Consider the following 24,750-nt stretch of genomic DNA (forward strand, 5'->3'; position numbering starts at 1 on the left):
TTTGCAATCCGTGTTGTTGCACAGTGATTGCTGGCTCACCGAAGCGATATCCAGGCTCAACTCCTGCGCTTAGCTTCGTGAAATTTGAGAGAGATCGGGCACATTCCCGATGACGTGATCATTGGCTGCAAACGCAATCCCACCGATAAGGCGATGACTCTTCGCGCCCATCTGTAGGAAACTGGGCTGAGAGCGCGGCTCTTTGCCACAGGGCGCACACCATCCCTGGCGGAGCACTGTACCTCGCCGTGTGTCGCTCACGCAAGAGAGCTATTCGCGGTGCGCTAAAGATAGCGCCGCAACATCCTACTCCCGGCCGCCATGTGGTCGCGTTCGCTTACCACCAGAGGAGGTGGTTGGTGGGTGGGTGGTGGTGGTGGAGGAGGTCTGGAGGATATTGTTGCGCGCGCGCGCGGCGTGCGTGGTGGCACCACCAGCGAGGTGTGTTCACAAGCGATCACGCCACGGATTCTCCTCGCGTGAACCCCCTTGGCCGAGGGCTGCTGTGATCCAGCGGACGGACCTGGTGAAATCGCGTGAGGTCAGCTCGATTTCTCTGCGATTTCCCCCAAATTCGGCCGAAGCTCGCGAGGAATCCCCAATGCTTCTTCTAACGGCCGAGTTGAACACGTGAGTGGCACGGTGGGTGCGTGTGCGCGCGGTTGTTGTTTTACATTGTTACTTTACACACCTCGGCTAAAATGCGAGTGTAGATCAAACGCTTTTCAAATCGATAGTATTATTAATAATGTGGCTTTTGTTTATTTTGGGGATGGAGCGAGAGCGCAGTGGGATACGGCTAACATTAACAGCGAGTCATAACTGAACCCGTCTTAGGTTGCACCTAGCAAAGAACCGGCCACGACAGACACGGCGTAGCGAGGCCTTCATCCACCAGCAGTGGATTGAATGAGTGCTGTAAATTCTTAGCATTTGTTTCGCTGTTATTATCATCATCATCGTCAAATGCAGACTTGTCGAGTGGCGGAGCGCTTACCCAAAACGCGTGCGATTTGCAGTGGCAAAGTGGCGAGTTCAATTCCGGTCGGGAGTATCAAACTTCGTCGTTCGCTCTTTCAGGGTGTGTAAAATAAGTACCACCTTGTGGGAAGTCAACGGCGTTTTTTTTTTCCCCGTGGAATTACTCGTCCCCACCATATGCATGTGGAATTGCCATCACCCCGTATAAAAGTCGTAACACAAGGAGATCAGCGCCTCATCTCCGGGCTCATTTTCGCGAGGAAATCACTTTGGCTGACTCTCTTTGACACGCTGGGATTTGCCTTGCGCTGTGTCCGCACTGACAGGCAGCCTCTTTGCTCAGCCTGAGAGGGCAGAGTCCGAGGCTAAATAGCCGCTCTTCATCCACCACCCTCCCCCGACCCCCAGAGAGCCAAGTTCCGTCCCGGCACCGTGAGCCATCGCGCGATTGCTTCTGGGGCCACACTCAGGACACATTCACGTGACGCCCTCAAACGTCTTCTACCGGGGCTCCTGCAGTCACTCGGTGCATCATCATGGCCATCGTCGTCGTCATCACTGAGCCGGCGTTGACCGTGCTCATATCACTGTCGACTGATACGAGCGCATTGTCAATGTGAAAACTGACTAAAACGTGACTTTAAATGCCCGCTAAATTGTTAAGACGTAATCAATGCCTACTAAGTTATTGAATTACGAATCAACCATGTCCTCCTTCCTTGCCTGTTGATCCCATAGTCGCTCTGCCGCCTGTCTTTGCCGCTTCTAAAGCTATTTCAATGGTCGGTGATCTTCGGAATGATCGTTATTCATTCTCTCGCTTATCTTCACCTTCGCCTCGGCGTGCGAATCGTCTTACTTTGTCGACCTTGACGCGCAACGCCCCTCATCCTGCCTCACACTCTGTGCTGAAGCTCATCACTGGAACTCGTCATCCCTCATTCACACCCCAGAGACAACCGTGAAATCCTGGAACTCATCACCCTCTTCCGTCTTGGCACCTGATTGCAGTTTGCATAATAAGTCAGTCGTGCACCAGTCTCGGGTCTGCGTCACCAGTGGTCATTTCAAAAGTCACAGTGGATCATCGATTGCAACCTCTCGTCGGCAACTTTCAATCGTGAACACGTGACTGTGTTGTTATTCATTTCATTATTTATGTCCTTGGGAATCTCGAGTACCGGAGTTTTCCTGCACCCGACAAACGACGCGAGCCGTGTGAATATATCACTGCGGGAGAGTTCAGCGTAATAATAATAATAGAAACGATTTATTGTGGCTGTTGTTGTTGGTATTATGAGAGACGGGGTGGAGCGGTGGCGCGGTGATTAGCTCATTGCAATAGGCAACCGGCAAACCTGAGTTCTATTCTCGGCCACGGCTTACATCATTGAAGAGCGATATCTGAACCGGTCCTGAGAACTGGCTTCACCAAACTGAACGAACCAGAATTGTGAGGCACGGTATGTTGAAACAACTATGCCATAACCGACACGGTGTGGGGGGAGGCCTTCATCCGGAAGTGGATAGAAACAAAAGTTGTCAAAATAATGTAATTATATTGCCAGACAGTTATCCTTCATTTAAACCAGGCGAACGCCAATTGAGACCGAAGCGTCCTTTTGAAGATGCATCTGGCTGACAAGGAAACACCAAGCGGATCGCGGTGATAGCGGCTCGATGACCTTGTCCCTGGGTATCTTGAGGATTGGGAATACTTCAAGATTACGCAATCCTGAGTAACGACTTTGCGTGCGTGAATCTGAATGCGTAGAGCAACTAAACCCAAATGTTTGTTTGGCTGACCACGATTTTAATGCGTTGCGTCTATTATTTCACAATAACGCCTGGTCTCATATAGGTCCACGCCTTTAGATGTGTGTGAAAGTGTTCAACAGCGCGGTGACGTTCACGACATCATTCCCATTGTGGCCTCGAACCAAATGGCCCGGAACGCGCCTCTGATGTCGTTCGATCCCGGAAGCTAAGCAAGGATGAGCGCTGATAATGTCTGGATGGGCGACCACAGTGCATAACAGGTGTTACCGGTTTCCGAGTTGCGTGATGGGCAGTACTGACAAAAACATACTTGTTCTGTACGTATTTCTATGTTACCAAGTCTACGCTCTCCAACTTCACCAACCAACACTGACCATACTCTTTGTTTTTTTCGGTAAAAGTCACGTAGGTAAAAATCAATAAAATAAATGAAAACAACTAAATTAAATCACGACGTTTCGGAGGCAACACAAGCCTCCGTCTTCAGGTGGAAACCGTCACAACAAAATTGCTGCATCAATCACTTGATACAGCAATTACTTGATCACTTGATACAGCAATTACTTGATACAGCAATTTTGCTGTGACGGTTTCCACCTGAAGACGGAGGCTTGTGTTGCCTCCGAAACATCGTGATTTTATTTAGTTGTTTTTCATTTATTTTATTTTATTGATTTTTACCTACGTGACTTTACCGAAAAAAACAAAAAGTATGAATCCTTGCAGTCACGAAAGCTTCAGATCTATAATCAACACTGACCAGTGTATTTGGTTAAATGACCCACGATCCACACGCAGTGGGGAAGCCCTTATCCAGCAGTGGCTTGAAACAGGGCTCTCCATATCCGTAGCAGCTTGTAATGTACATCATCTTTCGGTCAGTGCTTTCCCGCAGACTATACAGGTGCGGTTAAGTTGGTATGAGAGTATCACGGTTATAATGAAGGATTTAAAGCGCCCTTTAAATCCAGAGTTAGGCAATTCAAGCAAATTAACACCTCCATAAGCACGGTGAGCTACGCTACGTACGGTGCGAAAGAATTTAAACGTACGACGAGACCTACCCAAGCACTACCTAATTGCTCTGCAGTGTGAGTTTCTAATAGGACACACGGTGATAGGATCCACTCAACGCACGCATTTCTGCAAATGACAGACAGACGAAAAAATGCATGAAGTACGGAGCAAACGCCAATCCTGTGGACTTGAGTACAGACGCGTCATGGATTCGAAGGGATGATAACCGATGGGTGAGACTGATGATGGGACGACAAGCCGAAGGAGAAATTACGCCAGAAAGGATGGCCACTTCTGAGACGGAGCAATGAGATCAGCTCATGTGCAGGAGTGTGATTGGTTGTGGCATCGCAGGAACGTGAGAGATGGCGACGGCGTGCTGGGAGGGGGTGCGGATTCATCCAGCAGTGGATGGATGACTCGCTATAAGGAATGCGCGCACAAGGTAGAATCAGGATGGTCTCGTCTCGAGCCCAGTCCCGTCTACGTGCTCTGGCTCTCATTCGGAGAGTCAATGTTGTGCCCATGGTGAGCACTGTCGGCGGTTGAGCTCTAAACTAAGACGACTGCATATATATAAAAGGAACTACATTGGCGAGCGATATACAATCACTCATACAAAAAAACACTCACCACACTTGTCATTAACACCGCTTTAAAATATATAATGACCCTTTCTAGAGTCCATGAAGGAGAACGATCGCCATGGTCTGAAAGCGCGAATGCTTAATCTGTTACGTTTCAATTGTTAAGGGTTTCCAACTAAGGTCGCACGCGTCCGTAACGGGGGGCACCAGAACTCTCGTGAAGGCGATCCAATATAAACTCACCTGCGGTATAAAGTCGCGCTGCTATTAGTGACTTACCAGTGACATTTAGAGACCGTGACTATTAGGGACTTATCGTGACATTGATCAAAGGGTTGAACAATACTTGGAGACAACCCCAGAGCAAAAGGAACTGCTGTACTTGTATTTGCAATAGCGCAAAGTGCGATTTGCCTTGACAGCTACCAGTCGGCTTCCATAACTAATTAAATAATTCCGAAGACAAGCGCATGTTGGAAAGCGTTGCTCATTTTGTTTGCTCTCAATCAACACGCTCCACTTTTTTTAGACGGTCTCAGAGCCAGACAGACAGAGCCAGACACAGCCAGACAGAGGCACACACTGACAGACGGACAGAAACAACGCAATAGCAACACGAGAGATGATGGACACTCGGCGGCTTAGAGAAGCGAGAAATTCAGAGGAGACCAAAGGAGACGAGAGGAGAAGCGAGAGGCACCCCCGGGCGCATTACGAGGCCGACGCGCGTCTGAATGGGACCACTGGATATAGCCTCACCGCGGCCGGGTGAAACTCGGAACGAGAGGGCTCTCTCGTGGTACGCACACTGTGGCTGCGCTTCTTGATATGGTCCGTGAGTGAGTGAGTTGGTCCATGATGGGAGCTCAAGTGACGAATGAACGCGAGCTCCAACTTTTACTACGCCATTTGTTAAGCTTCAGCATACCACGCAAAACTATGATCTCCACAACGACGGAGGGGGGAAAACACCTTAAATGTTAACGTTATTAACACTGGCAATGTTCCACAACTCTGCTGTTAAGTTAAAAAAACATCTGCTGTTAAGATGTTCGTCACAGCCGTCTCTGCGTAGTGGTGTCCGGCCCCATCTCTAGAGTGTTCTCACACCGCTCCACAGCCCACCTGTATCACAACGGCCCCACCTCTGCACACCGACAACTCAAGATGTTTGACAGGGCTTGCCAGTCCCTCAAGGGCTACCCTGAGACTTCCCCACATCGCTAAATCTTATTTTTGTGATTACATATCTGCCAATCACCCATCATGTCCATCCCTTATAAATGAAACATCCCTACGGTGTGAAGGCACCACTCTTTCTGTCGTGTAATCTCTTTAACTCGGCCATTGTCTTCTTGCTGTTCTCCCCTGTTTAACAGACCGCCTCAGGCCAACTTTAATCATCAAATATGGCAGCAATAAACAATGGTTGGATGTAGGAATGAACCCGGTATGCAGTGGACTTTTTTGTACCTTCTGCTGTCTAAATACTATTTTTCAAACAGTTCTACAATCTCGACTCTCTCTCTTAACGGTTTCCCAGGCGAAGGTCTAACGCGTGATTTTGTACCGTACATTTTGCAGGAACGGCCTTGAGAGCAGGACAAGGGGTGCCGGGTCATGGAGGGGAGACACAGCAGAGAGCTCAACGGGAAGGCACCCGCTCCCAGGTGTGAACTATAAACTAAAACTTCTTATTTTAATAGGTAAGGCCCACTGAGCTACAGAAGCGACCTGGCCACAAATTATAGCTCAACGAAGCGGCTTATCACGTGGAAGTTTATAACAGCCAAATTTCACCAAAACAGCACTGGGCATTTGGCACGTGACCACTGAACCCCCCCCCCCCCAGCACGACTCGGGATGTTCGAGCATTGTCATGGTCTGATGTAACCCCCCCCCCCCCCTCGTCAGGAGGGAGCTGCAGGCGCGTGCCATCCAGGCTGGCACGCGGGGCAGCGCGAGTCTGTGCCCCGCGCCCACCGAGTTCGCGATCGATCAACAATTTGTCCAAATTATTTGGTGGTGGTGGTGCTGCTCCTGCTGCGTTGGCAGTGGTGCACAAGCACAAATAACACGCACACACACACGAAGTCAACACCATCGTCAATAACACGGGGCCTTCAAAAGGAAAAAAAAACAATATGCGGCGACGTGTTGGCCAATTACTCTTCTCTGTCGCACGTAAATAACTTGATGCATGTGCTATGAAGGTCCATTGCATGAAACGTTGCCTCAAATATATTTCCCTTTTAAGGCCACAGTGTTAAAGGCGAACGTGTTGAGTTATGTGTCTGTGTCGGGCCATCTTGATCCCATCTTGATCCCATTGATCGCATTTGTACTTCCTCGTTTGTGTTGGGCTGTGGTGGTGTTGTTGTTGTCTGCAACACTTTGGTTCGCTCCTTTAGCCTAAGTGCAAAATTGGCATTGCATATCGTATGAAAATAGTTCTTGTGAATACGCAAACAATCGATCCTGCGACGTATCGTTTCTTTCGCGGAGCGTACCGGTCTTGGTCTATAAATCTGTGCGTCATTGCGTGGCCATTCATCACGAAAATATTGCAAGTAATTTTTACTTGAAAAAAATATATTTTATTGTGTCACCTGTAATGTCTCTATTGCCTCGTTTTATATATATGTTCGTCTAATATCTCGAGTGTGGTGTCACTAGAGTTTATTCTGTCTCGTTCGTAACGAGAATTTCTCGTTCGCAATGACCATACGCCTCAAGGGAAAACGTCGTCCACAATTAGCATAACACGCAAACAATCGATCATTACACGCACAAGGCAGTGTGTTCATCTCTGAATAGTTACATGAACCACCCCCCCCCCCCCCCCCCCCCTTGCACACGTCTGACGTTAGTGCCGTCAAAATAAACTCTAACATCAACACTCAGCAACTTACGATGCATCGATTACTTCACCAAATAAAATTAACCTGCCGCTCAGGATAAACTGCATCATCATCGTGCGCGCGAAGATAGCACAACGCTCCACAAAACGAGACGTAAAACATCTGTAAAGAACAAAACACCACGAAGGAGACGGTAAAAACGAGAAGAAATTGCTATTTGCATTGACATCTCGACCCCGATGTTGTGACATTGAATCGACTCCTTAGGGGGTTGGCCGAGGATTGATCGTTGCAAACCGGACGCGGGGCGATCACAGCCGCCACTCACTCCCGAGACGCAGGAAGAGAAGGAGTCTCCGCCGGTCTGTCTGCCTGTATGACGTTCCGCAGCGGCAAGTTCAGCCCCGGAGGGAGGGCGTGATGGTTTACTCGGCACGAAGCGGCTGTTCCACTTTCCTTGGTGCTAGCGTTGCCTTTTCTTGGATTTCCCTTTGAAGTACAAATCAGCCTTGCACCTCGCCGCATCTTTAACCCAGTGGGCTTTAGGAGTTTCACAAATATAAGGGCGATCCACCAACCCTCACCTCCTAAGCGCTGCTGTGTCGCAGAATATATAAACATAACTCAATTATGTGCTTCCACATATCAATACAAATATGTTTCAGTCCTATTAGTTCTCCAGACCAATATTATCAAGCTGCATTTGTTTATGCAAAACAAATTGTGGACTGGTTCCAACCTGCTGGGTCCCATCATCATAGACACTGAATGTATATAACTATATGTACAATTGTTAGACATCTACTGCCGGATTACCGGATGTTATTGGCAGGAGCCCTCGTTCAACATATAACGTAATACCGTACAGACATTCATTAGGCGTCGCCGTGAAGCATTCTGGATACAAGCAAATACTCTAGACGTATACAGCAGCCGCCTTCTTCTTTGGTTCTTTCGGTAAAGTCACGTAGAATGAGAATAAAATAATAAATTAATAAAATAACACAAAAATTCTCACGACGTTTCGGCCACAACACAAGTGGCCTTCTTCAGGTGAAAGGAACAGACCTGTCGGGACGACAGAGCTTCAATGAACGTTGCTAAGATTCGTAGCGTATTTTAAGTTGGTTTAGAGAAGTGAGGCACCTTGACAAAAAACAGGAAAATTTAGCATTGAAATAGCTGAGTGATTAGCTTGTGACTGGTCATAGAAATAGCTATGTTAAAGTCAAAGCTTACACATGCACAGAGGCACCTAGTACAAATCATACAGGATAATTTAGCATTGAAATAGCTGAGTGATTAGCTTGTGACTGGTCATGGAAATGACTATGTTAAAGTCAAAGCCTACACATCCACAGAGCACCTAGTACAAATCAAACAGGAGAATTTAGCATTGAAATAACTGAGTGATTAGCTTGTGACTGGTCATAGAAATAGCTATGTTAAAGTAAAAGCCTACACATCCACAGAAGCATTGAAATGCTAAATTCTCCTGTTTTATTTGTACTAGGTGCCTCTGTGGATGTGTATCCACTGGGATTTTTGCACACAGCGTTGGTGTACGGTGCTATTTCAGGAATATTTTGATTGTTTTTTTCCTGGATTTTCTGTTTGCACAGTCACATAATCACTTTAGGATGTTTTCTTGTTCATGTTTTTTGTTTGTTGAGGTTGCACCCGATTCAAGAGCCGAATGGCTCACAGGGCTATACCAAATAAATAAACTATGAAACTATGAACTATGAAACTATGTGTCAGCTTTGACTTTAACATAGCTATTTCTATGACCAGTCACAAGCTAATCATTCACCTATTTCAATGCTAAATTCTCCTGTTTTATATGTAAACACTTTTGTCAAGGTGCCTCACTGCTCTAAACCAGCTTAAAATACGCTACGAATCTTAACAACGTTCATTGAAGCTCTGTCGTCCCGACAGGTCTGTTCCTTTCACCTGAAGAAGGCCACTTGTGTTGTGGCCGAAACGTCGTGAGAATTTTTGTGTGTTATTTTTTTATTAATTTATTATTTTATTCTCATTCTACTTGACTTTACCGAAAGAACCAAAGAAGATGAATCCTTGCAGTCACGAAAGCTTTAAATCGAAAGCAGCCGCCTTCTCCACTGCTGCTGCGGTGGTCCACTTTACTCCAGAACCCAGGTGCTGCCTCGGGAATCCACTTTCTGCCCCGCCTCCCCCCTCTCCTTCTCTTTTCCCCCTTACTGCCGAGGCCTACACTATATAACCTCGTGCCACGGCAGATCTCTCGCCTACATCAGCAGTTTGTTCTTGCTGTGGTTGTCCCACCTGATGACGATTGCTTGTGTTGTGATCGAAACGTCGTGATCTATTATTTTTTCTACCTACGTGACTTCACTGAAAGAACCAAAGAGAGTATGGATTGCTGTACGTCATGAAAGCTTTTCAAATCAAGGTGGACAGAGACATTTGACTTAAGCTGGAAGAACCCGCGAATATCAGCAGAACTCCACCCCCATGTTTCCACAGATCAATCAGATGTGTGCTTTAGCCCAGACCCATACGGGCCGCAGACGCGCCACCACGACCGTGCCAGGCGAACAACCCGCGTCAGCATTACCGCTAAAACGTAGCTCGGGGTCACTCGGCGTGACGCAGGACACGGCGCTGACATCACCACCCGAAATAAATCTCGGCGGCGCGATCCTCGTGCTGAGAGCTCTCAGAGGCGGGGAGGGCGGGCGGTCGGGCGGTCGGTCGGGGGTCTCTGTGCGTGAGAGGGGAGTGGTGGGGCAGCGATTCGCACGTGCGCGCCACCGCCGCTGCGCTATGAACACGGCGACCTGAATTCGATTCGCGGTCACGGGGCTAACTTTCGGTCACTCACGAGCGATGTCAGAACGTTTTCTGGGCCCTCACCTCGGCGGGTTGGGCGTGAAGTTCGTAGCGGGTGTGTGGTTATCTAAATGTGTGCTTTCGACGTTTCGCTCCACGCGCTGAGTGCGATCTGCTCAACACGTGAGGCAAAAGGTCGGACGGTCATCGCGTCGAGCAACACGCGGTAACAACCTGAAAACACATTGGCAGAGCTCAACAGCACAATCGCAATCACCTCCGTCTGAAGTTTAAACATCAGCACTCGTGTGTTGCCCTCATCCCTTGTGTGAGTGGGTTTTCTCTTTGTATAAACACTCATCATTCATGGACTGAAAATGTCTGAAAATAATAACCAAGCCCGACGACTCATTGTGGCTGTCACCGATAAATAAATAAATAAATGGCTCACCACGTGCGCAAAAAGCGGTCAGGTGTGGCTGGCTATCGACCGAAGACCGCCAATGCAACGCACGCTTTCAGACGCTCTAATTGCGGCCGTCTGGAACGCTCTTCCTTCCGATATTAGGAAACCGCCGTGAGCCATGCACTTTTAAAAATAGATTGAAAACTCGTTTCTTTAGAACTACTTTTTGTGTTCAGCCTGTTGTCCTTCTGCCCTACCTCCGATTAGCACGGTTGGCTACGCACGGTGCAGAAGAAGTTCGACATACACGTCACGCGTCGCTTGCCCTGCCAAACTTAATAGGTGCTTGCTAACAGCACTTACTTACGCCATGCACGTGTATGGTTTACAATGTTCTGCGCTACACCCCCTGCAGCCAAGGCTAAGAATACCCTCTATGAGCAAACCGATAGGATCACACTCCTCCCGTGTTAGGATGCAATTTAAATCCACAACAACCACACGTAGGCTAAAGGGACATTCCAAAGCAGTGTGTAACCCTCAAGGTACGCGCGCCGAGGACGATGATGATGGCCATATAAAGAGCAGCTCACATTGCGGAACTGTGAGCACGATGCGCGTCTCACAGCCGTCTTGTTGTTAGTGGTTTTGTTCGCGTTGTTGATGTTACAAAAGCAGCAGGATATAAGCACACCCCTTGGAAGCAAGGCCAGCCGCGCTCATATCCAAAAGAGTGCGCTTGTATCAGAACTTACCCTTAACCTGGCACCCCCCCCTCTCACTAGTGCAATGTAATGTCTTGCTTATATCGAAACTTTTTATATTAGATGTGCTTATATCCAGCTTTCACTGTGTGGTTGTTGTTGTTGTTGTTGTTTTCAGGTCGGCTATGGCTGACGGGAAAGTGGGCCCGTTCTTGCCAGTTGTGGCCAACGGAGACGCCTTGGCGCAACGCAGCGCGATCCCCAGAGGTGCAGGAAGCTCGGTGAGCTCAGGTGAGAACGTCTGTGTCTGTGCGCATGTCGTTGGTGCCTCTGTCAGTGGTCTATCTGCTGCTGGATGAAGGTCTCCCCACGCCGTCGCCTTCCCCTCATGGAGCTATTCAAAGCAACGGTCCAATCTCGTGTGCGGCCACTTTTTTTTTGTCACTGAACCCATAGGGACAGAAGCGATTGAGCGCGCTAAAAGTTGAATCTCAGTTGCTGCCAGGTCGAAAACCATCCCCTCAAGTACCCAATTAGTGCGGCTAAGATGCTTGCAGTGACGGATACACATTGCGGAGCGTTTAGAAGTGTTAGGACTCGCGTAGCCTGCGAAACCGTATGAAATAAAGTCGCCGGTCGCATACGGCCTGCGCGCAATTAGACATCGTCATGAGTACAGCCCTCCAATGTTCTTCGGATTGTACCGCGTGTTGTTCAACAATGTCCGACGTTTGGCCGCACGTACTGGGAGCCTTTTTTCAACACGTCGAGCGAAACGCCGGGACGCGTGGTGCCGAACAGCCACGCGGTACCGCAGCATCGGAGAGCTTATGGCGCGTCACATCCAACGAAAGCCTGCGCGCAGGTGCTACACAATATGAGCAGCAACTGTGCACCAACATCATCACATCGCTGCTCGAGGTGATTGATGGTGGTTGGCATCTCTGCCGTGCAGTGGGCGAGCAGCAGCAGCAGCAGCAGCAGCTGGCGGTGGTGAGCGCCACGCGAGAGGTCTCGAGCCGAGCCGGCGAGGAGGTGGTGCTCGAGTGTTCCCTGCTGGGGCCGCCCGACGTGGACGTGGACTGGTGGCGCTCGGGCCGCCTGGTGCAGCCGGCGCTGCTCGGCTGCCGCATGCGGTCCGACGGCCGCAAGGCGCGCCTCGTGTTCCCGGCGGCGCACGAGGAGGACAGCGGATTCTACACGTGCCGCCTCAGCACCGCCAAAGGTGTCCATTTAACTTTTTTTCTCCTAAAACTTACCAAACGCACGCACGTTGCCATGAGGGACGATCGTTGCATTCCAGGAACTTAATCGGGGTACAGGTAGCTCAGAGCTGTGCCTTGGGTACGACGATTCGGGGACAAGACCGCCCCGCGCCCCGCACTTTGGGGTGGGGGGTGGGGGGGGGCCTACGCGCTTCGACGTCACGGTGTCAGATGTGTCGTTTGAAGGCGTCAGGCGGCCCACGTGATTATCCCCGGGCCCCGTACCCCTCTATGGACGGCCCTGAGTGGTATACAGCCCTTTGACAATCCACTGCTGGATAAGCACCCCCCCCCACCACCATCCAAAACCACACAGTGTCGATCGTGAAGGTTGTTTGATCATACTTCTCCACGCTAGTCGCTACGAGGAGCACAGAATAACAATTCATTTTCTGATCTGCCCTCTGCTTCCCACCATCATGTGACGAACCCGTAGAGTATGTGCATGGTGGTCACCCATCCCAGCACTAAGCAGGCCCAAAATCCTGCTTAGGTTTCGAAACCTGTACTCCTTTGCTCCTTTTGCGAATGCGTATCCAATAAATGTGTCCACATAATTAAATGCCATGCGTAACACATTAAGGCGTATACCGCCTAGAGTTTGCTGTTCTGCGAAACAAATAAATGTACTCGACTGGAGCGCATTTTGGAAACTTACATTCGTTACTGAATGTAAAATTTTTTTTTACAAATCTCAGTTGCTCAGCACAGGCCCCGACAATCCCAGAAGTCAAGCGGCCAGCAACAAACAGCACTATTGAACTCGTAATAGATGCACCTGTCGGTTAGACGATACACCAGTTAAGTCTTTACAACCAGACATATATTGACGACGGGTTTCGACGCATGCAAGCGACTCGCGTCACTGCTGTCAAACGTTTAAAGCCGCGCACAGCAGCTGCGTCGCTCGTGCCATTCCAAAGGAAGCGAATCTCTTGTCCACTCGTCCGTGTCCGGTGGTCGCGGCACTCGCAGAGGAGCAGACCTGCTCCATCCGCCTCGTGGTGAGGCCCTCGCTGCTGCCCATCTTCACGCGGAAGCCCGAGAGCCTCGACGTGGCGGATGGGCGCCCCGCGCGACTCGACTGCCGCGTGAGCGGGACCCCGGCTCCCACCGTCACTTGGTTCCGAGACGGTGAGCAACGGTGGGGGGGGGGGGGGGCGTGTGGGAGGAGAGGTTCTCTTCCACCCCAACCATAACCCTCCCCCCCTACTCATAACTCCAGACAATGACGGAGGCAACGTTTTCAGGTAGGGGGGCAACCACTCCAGCAATGAAAAATTATAGTGGTTAGTAAGTAAGGACTTGTCCCTTGCTTTTTATTCAATCGAGGGTCGAATTCGAACCGCGTTGTGTGATCGGCATCGCGCTCGCTGAAGGTGTTGATGCCTTCAGGGAAGTCGTGTACTGTATACGCAACTGCGCACAATTCTGAGTCACTTATAACTGCTTTGCCGTTACTTATGGACTCACACTATTGTCCTACCATTTCATAGAGTCCCTGGCACGTAATAATATTCTGCACAGTGGCAGTGGGGGTCGCAAAATGCCGATTTATTACTAATAAACACCAATGATCCGATCGAAATTAAGGATTTCGATCGGATCATTGGGGGGGCACGTGCCACCCCACCACCCCCCCCCCTCCCCCCACTGGCTCCGCCAGTAACCCTAGCAGCTACGGGTCGATTATCTCACCGCTGGATGAGCGGGGCCTCTACACGCCGGCTGTGTTGTCGGGAGTTATTTGTGGCCATAGGTCACCACGCTCACCAATGCGGGTCGGTGAAAGAGGGGGGGGGAATGTTTGTTGAACTTCTTTTGCGCCGTTCGTAGCCAACCGTGCTAATCAGAGGTTTGGGGGAAAGACAACTGAACACAAAAACAGTGCATTTGCTACACTGCCCCATACGCTGCCCAGCACGTAAAATACACCGGGTTAATGCACGGTGGTCGCCACTGCAGAGCGCTATCCAGACTCAAGCCTGCTTAGCTTTCGAGATCGAATGGAATAGAGCCATAATGGTATGGTCATCGGCTCATAACCCCTGGACGGCTGCACCAACGTTTAACTCTCGCACCACGTCCACGACTAGCCCCGAAGCAACCCCACTCATAACCGCCACCAACTCTACAATCACTTCAACAACCCTAACGCTAACATTCAACCAATCCCCGCTAACGTTCAACCAAACCAAATCCCTATCCATTGCGCACAGCGCCAGCTTGAACTTAATCCCAGGAGAGAAACGAGCCGGAACATGCAGTACAAACTAGATGGCCAGTCGTCTTCTTTCGTTCGGCTTATAATGTAGATGCAGAGCATCAACTACAATTTCACATTCAGATGGCCAAGCCAGATAACCGCATCAGGAGCATCGGAAATCGCCGTGGCGTCTCCTACGTATGTGTGCGCAGACGATTAAACGAAACAGGCAGCACGAGTCAAACATTACAACAGCGTCGGTACAAACGAAAAGAGTAAAAATACCAAACAACAAAATCGATGATCGAGTCAAATCGTGACTCAGATGCATGTATAGTACGTGTATGCTGAACTTCTTTCCCGCCGTGCTAATCGGAGACGTGCGACAATGCATCCAACTCGGCGGGGGTGGAGGAGGGAAGGGGTGGGGGGGTGCCAGGTGCATCAATGATGCAAGGAAGCCCAGTGGCCACCCACGTGGAGCCGCGGCCTTTAACCCGAACAGCTGTCACCACAACCGCGTGGGACAGGGATGCACGCCGGTGTCGTCTAATCGGCACGTCCAGACCCACCCGTTCCCATAGGCATTCGATGGACTGTCACTTGTGCGGATTGTGATTAGATGCACGAATCGATATTTTTTGTAATATCCTCCAATTGTGTTTGTCGGCTTTTGTCTCCGTATCACTCGCTCCGTTAACCCAATGGTTGCATTATCGCACCATTCGCACATCATCAATACAGGGTCATCCAGCAGCCATGTACGTATGCTGAACTTCTTTAGCACCGTACGTAGCCGACCGTGCTAATCGGAGGTGCGGGCGGGGAAGGACAACAAACTAAGCACGAAAGGCAGTTATAAAAAAACGAGTTTCAATTTGAAATGAGTTTTCAAGTTAGCCAGGGTCAATCCACTGCTGGATGAAGACCTCGCCAAGCCGCCGCTGTCTCTCCCGATCCAGCGATGCCATTAATAATCCACCAAGCCTCCAGCACACGAGCAGGATTGCCTTCGCATATGAATGTGTTATAAATCGTAAATATAACCGCATAGTACATTAACGCGTGCACTATTCGATGCGTGCATCTACCGTGGGGGTACGAATCTAATTAATCGATTAATCGTCACACGTTGAGTGGCCGCCCACGTGTTTCGTTTGCGGGACCCGTGCCTTCATTGCAACAAAAGCAAAGACCCCCCCCCCCCGGTGTGGCCTGTGACAGACTATTGGGGCAAGTGCTGTTAGCGAGCACCTATGAAGGCCGGCACGGCGCACGAGGGGTCGGGTAGCCAGCACCACCACACCCGCCCGCCTTTTTCTCCCGAGTGGCGATGTTTACACATCGCACCAGGTACTCATTTGAGGCTGAGTCGACCTAGGGGAGGCCCCAGGACCGGCTCAGATAATCGTCAGTGGTGTTGGCCGTGAAGCGGGAATCGAACTCGGGTGGCCGGGTTCGTAGCGCCGCTGTGCTACCGCACGTCCTAACAGCAGCTGTCATCACGAGCACGTGGCGCGATACACATCGCTTGGTATCCGTGACTTGCCTCCGACAACGCGGCCAGAGCGGCTTCGCACATCGTATGCAATAGACATAGATTCATTGTCTATGCACAGCCCTGGGAATCGCGATCCAGAAGTCGCCGGTTCGTTCTCCGGGAGCGGCAGTTGAAACGACTTGCACGATCCTTCGATCCACACACGTCTGTCCAACCCAGCGGTAAGAATGGGTGCAACTACACTTAAGACGATCTGGACAGCGTGGAAGAGTAGGCCAAACGCCATATATGGGGTCTCTACTCCCTCTAGCGGAGATCCTTCCGCCTAGCAGTGGCGTGAACAAGCAATTGCAGGGCCGCGCCTTTACCACCTACAGCCCTTTTTTGCCAATGCGCTACTGGGTGAGGGGCTTCCCCACGCTGGTCGGTGCTGTAGGTGAAGGAAAGAGAGCACAGACGTGACAGTGACAGTGTCACGTCTGAACAAATGTATGGAATTAAGCTGGATTGCCCTCGACTGCCCTGCCACACAGCGCCGCAGGATATAAGATCACTTCTGCCTAGTAGTCACCCATCCATGGTGTGCAGGCCAACATCTGCTTAGCTTCGTGAGATCGGGCGCCTTCGGGATGACTTGGTCATAGGTTATGTGTTATATTACATACGTGCATTTTTAAATGCTTTACATTGATTCAATGCTGCCGACTTCACGTTATCGCGATTGGGTGAATTGTAACAATACGAGGTCACGATTCAGTACGATTTGGCACAGGAGTGGGCCCGGTTCAAATATCACTTGCCCTTGATGTTAGTTGTGATCGGGAATCGAACTCGAGTCGCCAGATATATAGCGGAGTGTGCTATTCACTGTGCTAATGTATTCTTCCAGTATATTAGTAGAGTATACGACAAAGTATTCGAGAGATATAGTGGTATATTTTCTTCATCAGCAACCATGATTATACTACTGCCAGGTGAAAGCCTGGCAGTGGATACATCTGGCGCCTTGCACGCGAGCCGATTTCATCGCTCCGTCTCTGTGGTGGAATTCTTCTCGGGCGAGTTCCCGTCTCCTATGAGCGTACAATGCGTACGAATATGAAATAATACATAGATCATCGCACGCACGACCGGGTGGATGCTCGCATTGCGAGCGTGAGTGTTGTTGTTCACATCGTAGAGCTTCGATTTAAGTCGCTGTTCAGCCCGGGTGGTGCTGTTGTGTGAAACGGCCCTTCTCTGAAACATAGCCAATCGGTAACCCCGATCTTACCTGTAACCCCAACCCCATTCGTCACTTTGTTCCGATGCTTGGCCATGTCACGCCCATGGACAGGCCCACTTCTGCACACTCTTAGGCCACAAATTAAAATCTCAATACATTCGGCAATAAGACTGCCTTAAAAACATATATAGCTCAGCGAGCCTTACTTGGTGCAATAAAAAGAGTTTAGTTTGATAATTGGTGGCATTGCAGAAAATTGTTCTTCGCAGCATCAAGAGATGCAACTCTTTCTCTGGTCTCTCTTAATGCTGTGAAGAAGGGCCATTGCCAAAAACGCATAAAGCTTCTCTATTGCCCATTCTCTTCCCTCCCCTCGCCCCTCCACTCCTTCCCGTCCCTCCCCTAATCCTTTCGTGATCCCGAAGTACCCTCTCTCTGCCATCTCAATAATTATATTCTGTCACCGTTTTTTAAACTATGTTAAGCGATTTGCGTGAAGACGCTTTATAAACATCAACTTAGATTAGATTAACATGTACTCTTTGGTTCTTTCGGTAATGTCACGTATGTATAAAATAAATTAAATACCTACGTGATTTTTCCGAAAGATCCAAAGAGTATGGATCCCTGAAGTCACGAAAACTTCAAATCTAGATTAGATAAACATGTACTTTTTGTTTGTTCATGCCACAATGTTATTGATTAACGTGTTGAGTTTTTTCCCCCTCGTTAATTGTGTTTGTGCATCACTGCCAATGCAACAGCAGCAGCATCACCAAATCACATGTAAAATAAATAACAATTCTTAACTGGTAGAAACAGCAGTATTTTTCACTGCACTCTACCCAGGCCGGCCAGTGCAGAGCGGCGAGAGGCGGCGCGTGTCATCGGAGAAGGGGCTGCACTGCCTCTCGGTGCCGCACGCCTCCGCCGAGGACGAGGGCGAGTACACGGTGACGGCGGCGAACACCCACGGCGAGGTCAGCTGCTCCTGCACGCTCATCGTCAGCGAGCCGCGGGCCCCGCACGCCTCCAACATGTAATTCAACTTTATTTCATTTACCTGGGAAAGCTTCGCTGAGTCTCCCCCCCACCCACCCATCGCAGTGCCACCATAAGGCCCCCTGACCCCACACGACTAAACACGCAGGCACAGCACAGGAGAGCTGGTAAACACAGCTGCGGGCCACCGTGCGCCCCCTGCTGCCACGGGACACACTTTTCGATCGGTCTCTCCGCTCGCTAAGCAAACGTTTGCTCGTTTTGCGAACAAATGGGTCTAAATTCAAATTGCTCTTTATGATGAATTCTCATGGACTAAAAACGATTGGTAAGCGAGTGACGCCTGTAGGGGGCAAAGGTACTATGGAAATTTTGGACACTGGCACACAGGGCCTACTGCTTTCTATTTATAGTCTCGGGATACTTTGACGTCCAGCATTAATCAAGCAGCATGTATATGTTCTATGGTAAATACACCTGCACTATTAACCAGGGCGACTGTGGGTCTCAAACCGTGAATCTCTGTAACAATCTGTAAATGCACAACTGCTCGGTCAATGAACAGATTAAATTACTTATTCAAATCAGCATGGACCATGTGATTGGATATAATCCATAAAGTGTAGTTTATTTTAACCGAAGACTCATTGTCTGCCTCCTTAATATGTTTACTCTACACATTTATAGAGGACACGCACATTATTTTCCCGTTTACAATCAGGGTAACATTTTAACAATTGTTTATTCTCACCACACTTATTCTGAGAGCAAAGTCAACTGGAAATCCTCGTAATTGAGGTTAGCGGTTACCACTGCCCGATGGAGTGCAATGACGGGGAGGCCTTTATCCAGCAGCAGTGGCTTGATCATGGCTGATGATGATGGAGCATGGGAGAAGCGGCGTGAGCATCTCTGCCATGCCTTGCAGATCCAAGCGCGACATGATGCCCTCCATCGCCGAGGAGCCCGAGCTGGGCGAAGCGGAGAGAGACGGCGACATAGAGTCTCACCGGGATGGGCCTCGAGACTCAGCCACGACCCTAGGTCGTTCCGCGCGGCAGCCGGCACCGCCCAGGTCCGGCAAGGTGGCCGCTCGAGACGCCCGGTCGGCAGGGGTCCCGCGCCCCTCGACCCCCTCCGGTCCCCTCCTCCGCGACCCTAAGGCCGCCCCGGACTTCTCGCAACCACTGTGCGACGTGGCGGTGCTGGAGGGAGGTTGCGCCGTGCTCGAGTGCCGGGGCCAGGCGCGCATCCCTCCCCAGGTGTCCTGGCTCCGGCAGGGCGAGCAGGTCCCGTTGGGCGGCAGGGTCACGTCGAAAGAGGGTGAGGCTGCCCACTCGATCGCTCAGACGCTCACACGCAACACGCTTTCCCTGCCTCCGTCTCTTGTGATTCTGCAAGGGATAACCGGACTGACGCCTCTGCGTTCGATATGATGACAGTGATTATGTTGAGGGTGTGTCTGCCCAGGCGAATACGTAGTTTGAGAACCCAACTCACAACTGACTTTAAATTCCAGTCGGTGGTGGGTGGTCCATCCAACTCTACATTATAGTGGTTGTCCTCTCCACTCACCCACCCCAACAGGAATGTTTAATTCCCACTCCTCACGCAAGCAGGATATGAGCAGTTACACACATTATCTGGAACTGTGAGGCACTGTGACTTTTTATCAGGAGGCAAGGTGATACTTCCCAACTCCTAGGGATCCGAATGCTTCAAGTTTATTTTCTTCATTAAAATAAAGTGTTATAAGACGGTGTGACGCCTCGCACACTCTGCGCCTGGATACACGTGAGTATTTTGTCATCGGAGTGGTGGTCATACCCGGTACCTACAACTGCTGTAAACAATTAATAATGCCCTTCTGGCATGCGTCTCTAAGTGCAAACAAGGGGCTGCGAACGGATGAACGGTGTTTTGTGCTCAATGTGTTTCCCATCCCACGTTCCCCGTGTCCTGCCTGTCCCGTGGAACATGCCGCATAATGGAGCCGCTGGCTGTGCCTTCTGTTTTCGCATAGAGAATGGCACGTTCAGGCTCATCATTCAGTCCGCAAAGCTGGCTGACGCCGGCGTTTACAAGTGTATTCTGTCAAACTCCGCGGGGAGGGCCTTCTGTCACGCTCATTTGCACGTCGTGGGTAAGACATGGCACGGGCCGGCACTGACACAAGCAGCAGTAGCAACACTCGCAACAGCTGCAGGAGCAGCACCAGCAGCAGCAATTCCAGCAGTGGTAGTAGCAGCAGTAGTAGCAGCAGCAGTAGCTATAGTCATAATAGCAATACCAGCAGGGGTAGCTATAGTCATGTTAACAATACCAGCAACAGTAGCTCTATTCATATTAACAATACTATAGCTATAGTCATATAAACAATACCAGCAGGAGCATCAGCACCAGCAGTCACAGTAGCATCAGCAGCAGTCACAACAGAACGAAAATGATCGACTCTTGACAATTTCCCCGTGGAAGTGGTAACGGCCGACGAATGTAACCAGTCCACTGTTGCCGCGCGCGATGATATGTTTTGGAGATCTGTCGTTTGCTGTCCTAACAGACGTAGCAGAATTGTAAACTTCAGTTTGCTGCGAAGGGTATAGCCTATTCATTTAAACTGTCTGTTGCTGCCGTGTATAGCCAGTTTTATATATATGTGTGTGTTCTGACATTGTGGTGAAAAGTTACTTTGTTAAATGCGATTGCATGTGATCAAGGCCAATTGTTGCCCGACTCCCAACGTAGACTGGTAATACTTTTTGGTAAAGAACTGTCGTTCAGTTAAATAACAATTTAGTTCCTCGTGAAAACATTTTCAAAAGAAACACCTCGAAACACAAACAGGTGTTGTGGATACTCACAAAAGACCGTCTGACGCAAGCTTGAGACTTCGTGAATGAGAAAACGTGAATTCGTGAAAAGACACTGAATTAGAACTTCACTGTGACACCACACACACACACATTTCTATGCATGAATGCTGTGAGGGCACCAGAGCACCATAACGGATCCATCATCATCGGCCATGATCAATTCACTGCTGGATTAAGGCCTCCCCAAACCATCACCGTCCATCATGGTCCTCCCATAGACCAATCACAACCACAGACCAACGGCAACAATCTACCCAACACCCGCATACAAGTTAACCTTACCTGACCATGATTTTAATGATCTTTTACATCATCATACATTAAACTTCAAACTGTTGTCAGACAGCTGGGGTACACAGTATAGGTGCTTAGCTACGAGACGAGCGCTGTTTATTGTGTGGGTTGCATCATCCTTCAACCTCACAGTCGGATTCAGTAATCCTCCAATGTGTGAGCACGCACTCAGATTCAGTAGCGTCACTTAGGCCAATGCCCCCTTCGCATTCCCTTGAGAGCTTCCCCCTGTTCATCCACCCACCCCTGGACGTGGACTGTTCCTGGCTTAGCGCGGGTCAACTCGAACGTCTCACGTTCCGCAGAAGTGTGTTGGTCCTGAAGTCACGGCGCGCATCTTTGTCTGTCTCTCTCTCGCTGTCTCGGCAGACGCCACCCCCGGGCCTCCGGATGGACCCCCGATTGTCACAGATGTGACTGACGACTCCGTGACGCTGTCGTGGAAACCTCCCAAGGCCTTCCAGGCTTTCTCAGGTCAGGCGCTCATCATCATCTGTCTGTTCCATTACCTCATTCGTGACAATGGGATCAAATGAATATTCGCCATGGTTGTATTTCTTTAGTGAAGGTAAACGCCACAACAACGCATTTCCCCCTGAATTCCATCGACAACGAAAGAGCAACCACTTTAAATTTGGTTTAGGCTTCATGTTGGCTAAATTCCAGCTTCGAGAAATGTAAAAAAAACATCAGTTTGACTGATATTTCAGTGTGAGAGTTGGTATTTTTGTTTTATTATTATGACTTAGATTATTCCAGCCGGGCGGTGGTGGCGCATGTCTGTAATCCATCGCCGTGGAGGCGAGGGTTGGTGGATCATACAGATGTTGTGAAACACCCTTTCCATGGGTGGCGAGGAGGTACCATACCCTGGCTCGACAGGAGATGGCAGGACAGCAAGCGGACATATCCCCATCTGTTAGCTTCCGTACGAGGATGAAGTGCTTCCCCCTCGTGTGCGTTGGCTGAAAATATCTGAAAACAAAAACCCAATGTGGCAGGACCCTCCTGAAAAAAAAGAGTCATACGACTCAGTGTGGCTTCCTGGATAAATAAGTCAATTATTATTCATATTATGACATTGAACACGTACGAAAAAATAAATATATTTCCCCCCTCGTTCAAGATAAAATGCAAAACGAATTAAAGACAAATGCCACTGCTTCATCGGCAGAGCCGGGCTCCGTGACGTACGCGCTGCAGTACCAGGTGGTTGGCCGCAGCCAGTGGATCGTCGTGGCGTCCAACGTGCCGGGCACGAGCCATGCGGTGCGCACGCTGCGCCCGGGACTGCACTACCTCTTCCGCGCGCTCACCGTGAGCCCGCACGGCTGCAGCCGCCCCTCGCCTGCCTCGGCACCCACCTGCCTCCTGCCCCACGGTGAGGGCAGCAGCGACGGGGGGGGTATGGGGATGGGTGGGGGGGAAGTGGGTACACGCGGGCACAGTGGACACCGGCACCCGTGTGTGTGTGTGTGTGTGCGTGTGTGGGGGCGATAGTTCAGCGGGCTAGTGCGCTGCGCTACGAACCCGGCGATCCGAGCTTTGATTCCCACTCATGGCCAACACGAGTAACAATTATCTGAATGGGTCCTGGGCCTCCCCTAGGTCGACTCAGCCTCAAATGTGTATATTGGTGCGGTGTGTAAACATCGGCACTGGGGAGACAAAGGTGTTAAGTAAAAAGTCACGTAGCGTGCGCGTCTGCTAGCACACACGAACAGGAGGCCCTTGTGACCACCAGCGTACAAGAGTGTCCACCAGCACACAGTGTGGGTGTCTACTGGCACGCACAAGTATATAATACACACACAAGTATATAATATATATGAATGGTTTATTCACACGCTCACACTCAAGTGAGTCAGAGCAGCCAACACGTCGCGGCTGCGTACATAATTTCAGAAATACATGAGAAAAAATATATAGGGGAATGGTGGCAAGGGCTACAAGACCTCAGGTCTTCGCTCATTTACCAGCTTCACATTCCCTATTGCCGTACAAAAACTGGAGGAAGGGCCTTTGCTATTGATGCCCCCAGGGTCTGGAATGCTATTGCCAATAAACTGCAACTTGAATCGCTACCAATGAGATCTTCTCTCAAAACTGCTCTAGAGGAGTTGTACACCCCTAGCTGCCACTGCTATTCATTGGCGTAAAGTAAAATAAAATGTTTCGCTCCAGATGACGCTACAACGTATTATCTGTATTTTGATTTAGCGTGCTGATCTTAAAGGTGCATTGAAAAATGTGATACTCCGACTGATGCTTCTGTTGTTGTGGAGTAACTCATGCAGCCAGCTATGGCTCTAGGATTTGGTGTTAAATGTTATTTATGTAGTTTATTGTAAAAATTCGGTCACAGTCCCTATGATCACTGTTACGTTGCAATTATGGCTTTATCTTTTGGTGATTTCGAAAACGTTTTTTGGTTTGGACATGTTTGTTTTCTTGTAGTACAGAGTTAGACTGATGGCCTTAATCTAAGTTTTCTTGTGGTTGTTGTTGTTTGACTTGCGTTGGTGTACGTTACTTTTTTCAGGAATATTTAGCTGTTTTTTTCATAGATTTTCTGTTTGCACAGTCACATAGTCACTTTAAGATGTTTTTCTTGTTCGTGTTTTTGTTTTTTGTTTGTTGTGGTTGCACCCGATTCAAGAGCCGAATGGCTCACAGGGCTATACCAAAATAAATCAACTGAAACTGAAAACCGAAAAAACACATTGCCAAAGGAGGGGAAAGGAGGGGGGGTCAGATATTGCTGTTCACTATCACACACAGACACGTGTGGCCACCGACACAATAGTTGCCACACCTGCCTGTGAAAATAAATTTGCACCCTGACAGTATTCACAGTTGTTCGTTCTTCCTCCACAGAGCCCTTTCTCAATGAGCCTCCTCGCTTTGTCAAGAAGTATGAAGAGATTTTTGCGGTGGAAAATGAGCCCCTGGAGATCACGTGCAGATTGAACCATGTGCAGGCGACCGTGTCATGGACAAGGTGCAGGAACAACGCTCCCTCCTCAATGCTTCCATCCACACTCACACCTACACTCACATCCCGAATCACATCTACAACCATTTTTGTTAAACTTTTTTCCACTTCATCGTGAGCCACAACATTTATAGCCAGCACTTAATTTACAATCGATCAAATCTACTGCCGTGCGTGTGTTCTGTACCGTCGACATCCGATCACGCGCGCCGCTTCGCCCGTGTTGCCGTTCGCCGT

At 49.6% G+C, this 24,750-nt stretch overlaps 1 protein-coding gene across 4 annotated transcripts in view; it reads left to right on the top strand.

Annotated features, from left to right (window-relative positions):
* Window positions 1–24,750, top strand: part of LOC116938879 (striated muscle preferentially expressed protein kinase-like) — a 52,350-nt gene continuing 27,600 nt past the window's right edge. The window contains exons 1-11 of one of the 4 annotated variants that reach the window (XM_076058301.1): window positions 1–642; window positions 5,949–6,034; window positions 11,331–11,443; window positions 12,108–12,377; window positions 13,393–13,551; window positions 18,199–18,388; window positions 19,280–19,674; window positions 20,375–20,494; window positions 21,888–21,992; window positions 22,693–22,899; window positions 24,396–24,519. In XM_076058301.1, coding sequence (XP_075914416.1) covers window positions 5,985–6,034; window positions 11,331–11,443; window positions 12,108–12,377; window positions 13,393–13,551; window positions 18,199–18,388; window positions 19,280–19,674; window positions 20,375–20,494; window positions 21,888–21,992; window positions 22,693–22,899; window positions 24,396–24,519 — 1,733 coding nt within the window. In that variant the 5' untranslated portion in view covers window positions 1–642; window positions 5,949–5,984. The remainder of the gene's footprint in view (window positions 643–5,948; window positions 6,035–11,330; window positions 11,444–12,107; window positions 12,378–13,392; window positions 13,552–18,198; window positions 18,389–19,279; window positions 19,675–20,374; window positions 20,495–21,887; window positions 21,993–22,692; window positions 22,900–24,395; window positions 24,520–24,750) is intronic. The other 3 variants (XM_076058298.1, XM_076058306.1, XM_076058314.1) reach the window with 3 other exon arrangements.

Source organism: Petromyzon marinus, chromosome 4 (genome assembly GCF_048934315.1).
Source record: "Petromyzon marinus isolate PM22_M1 ecotype Great Lakes invasive population chromosome 4, UKy_Petmar_22M1.pri1.0, whole genome shotgun sequence".
Classification (NCBI taxonomy): domain Eukaryota; kingdom Metazoa; phylum Chordata; class Hyperoartia; order Petromyzontiformes; family Petromyzontidae; genus Petromyzon; species Petromyzon marinus.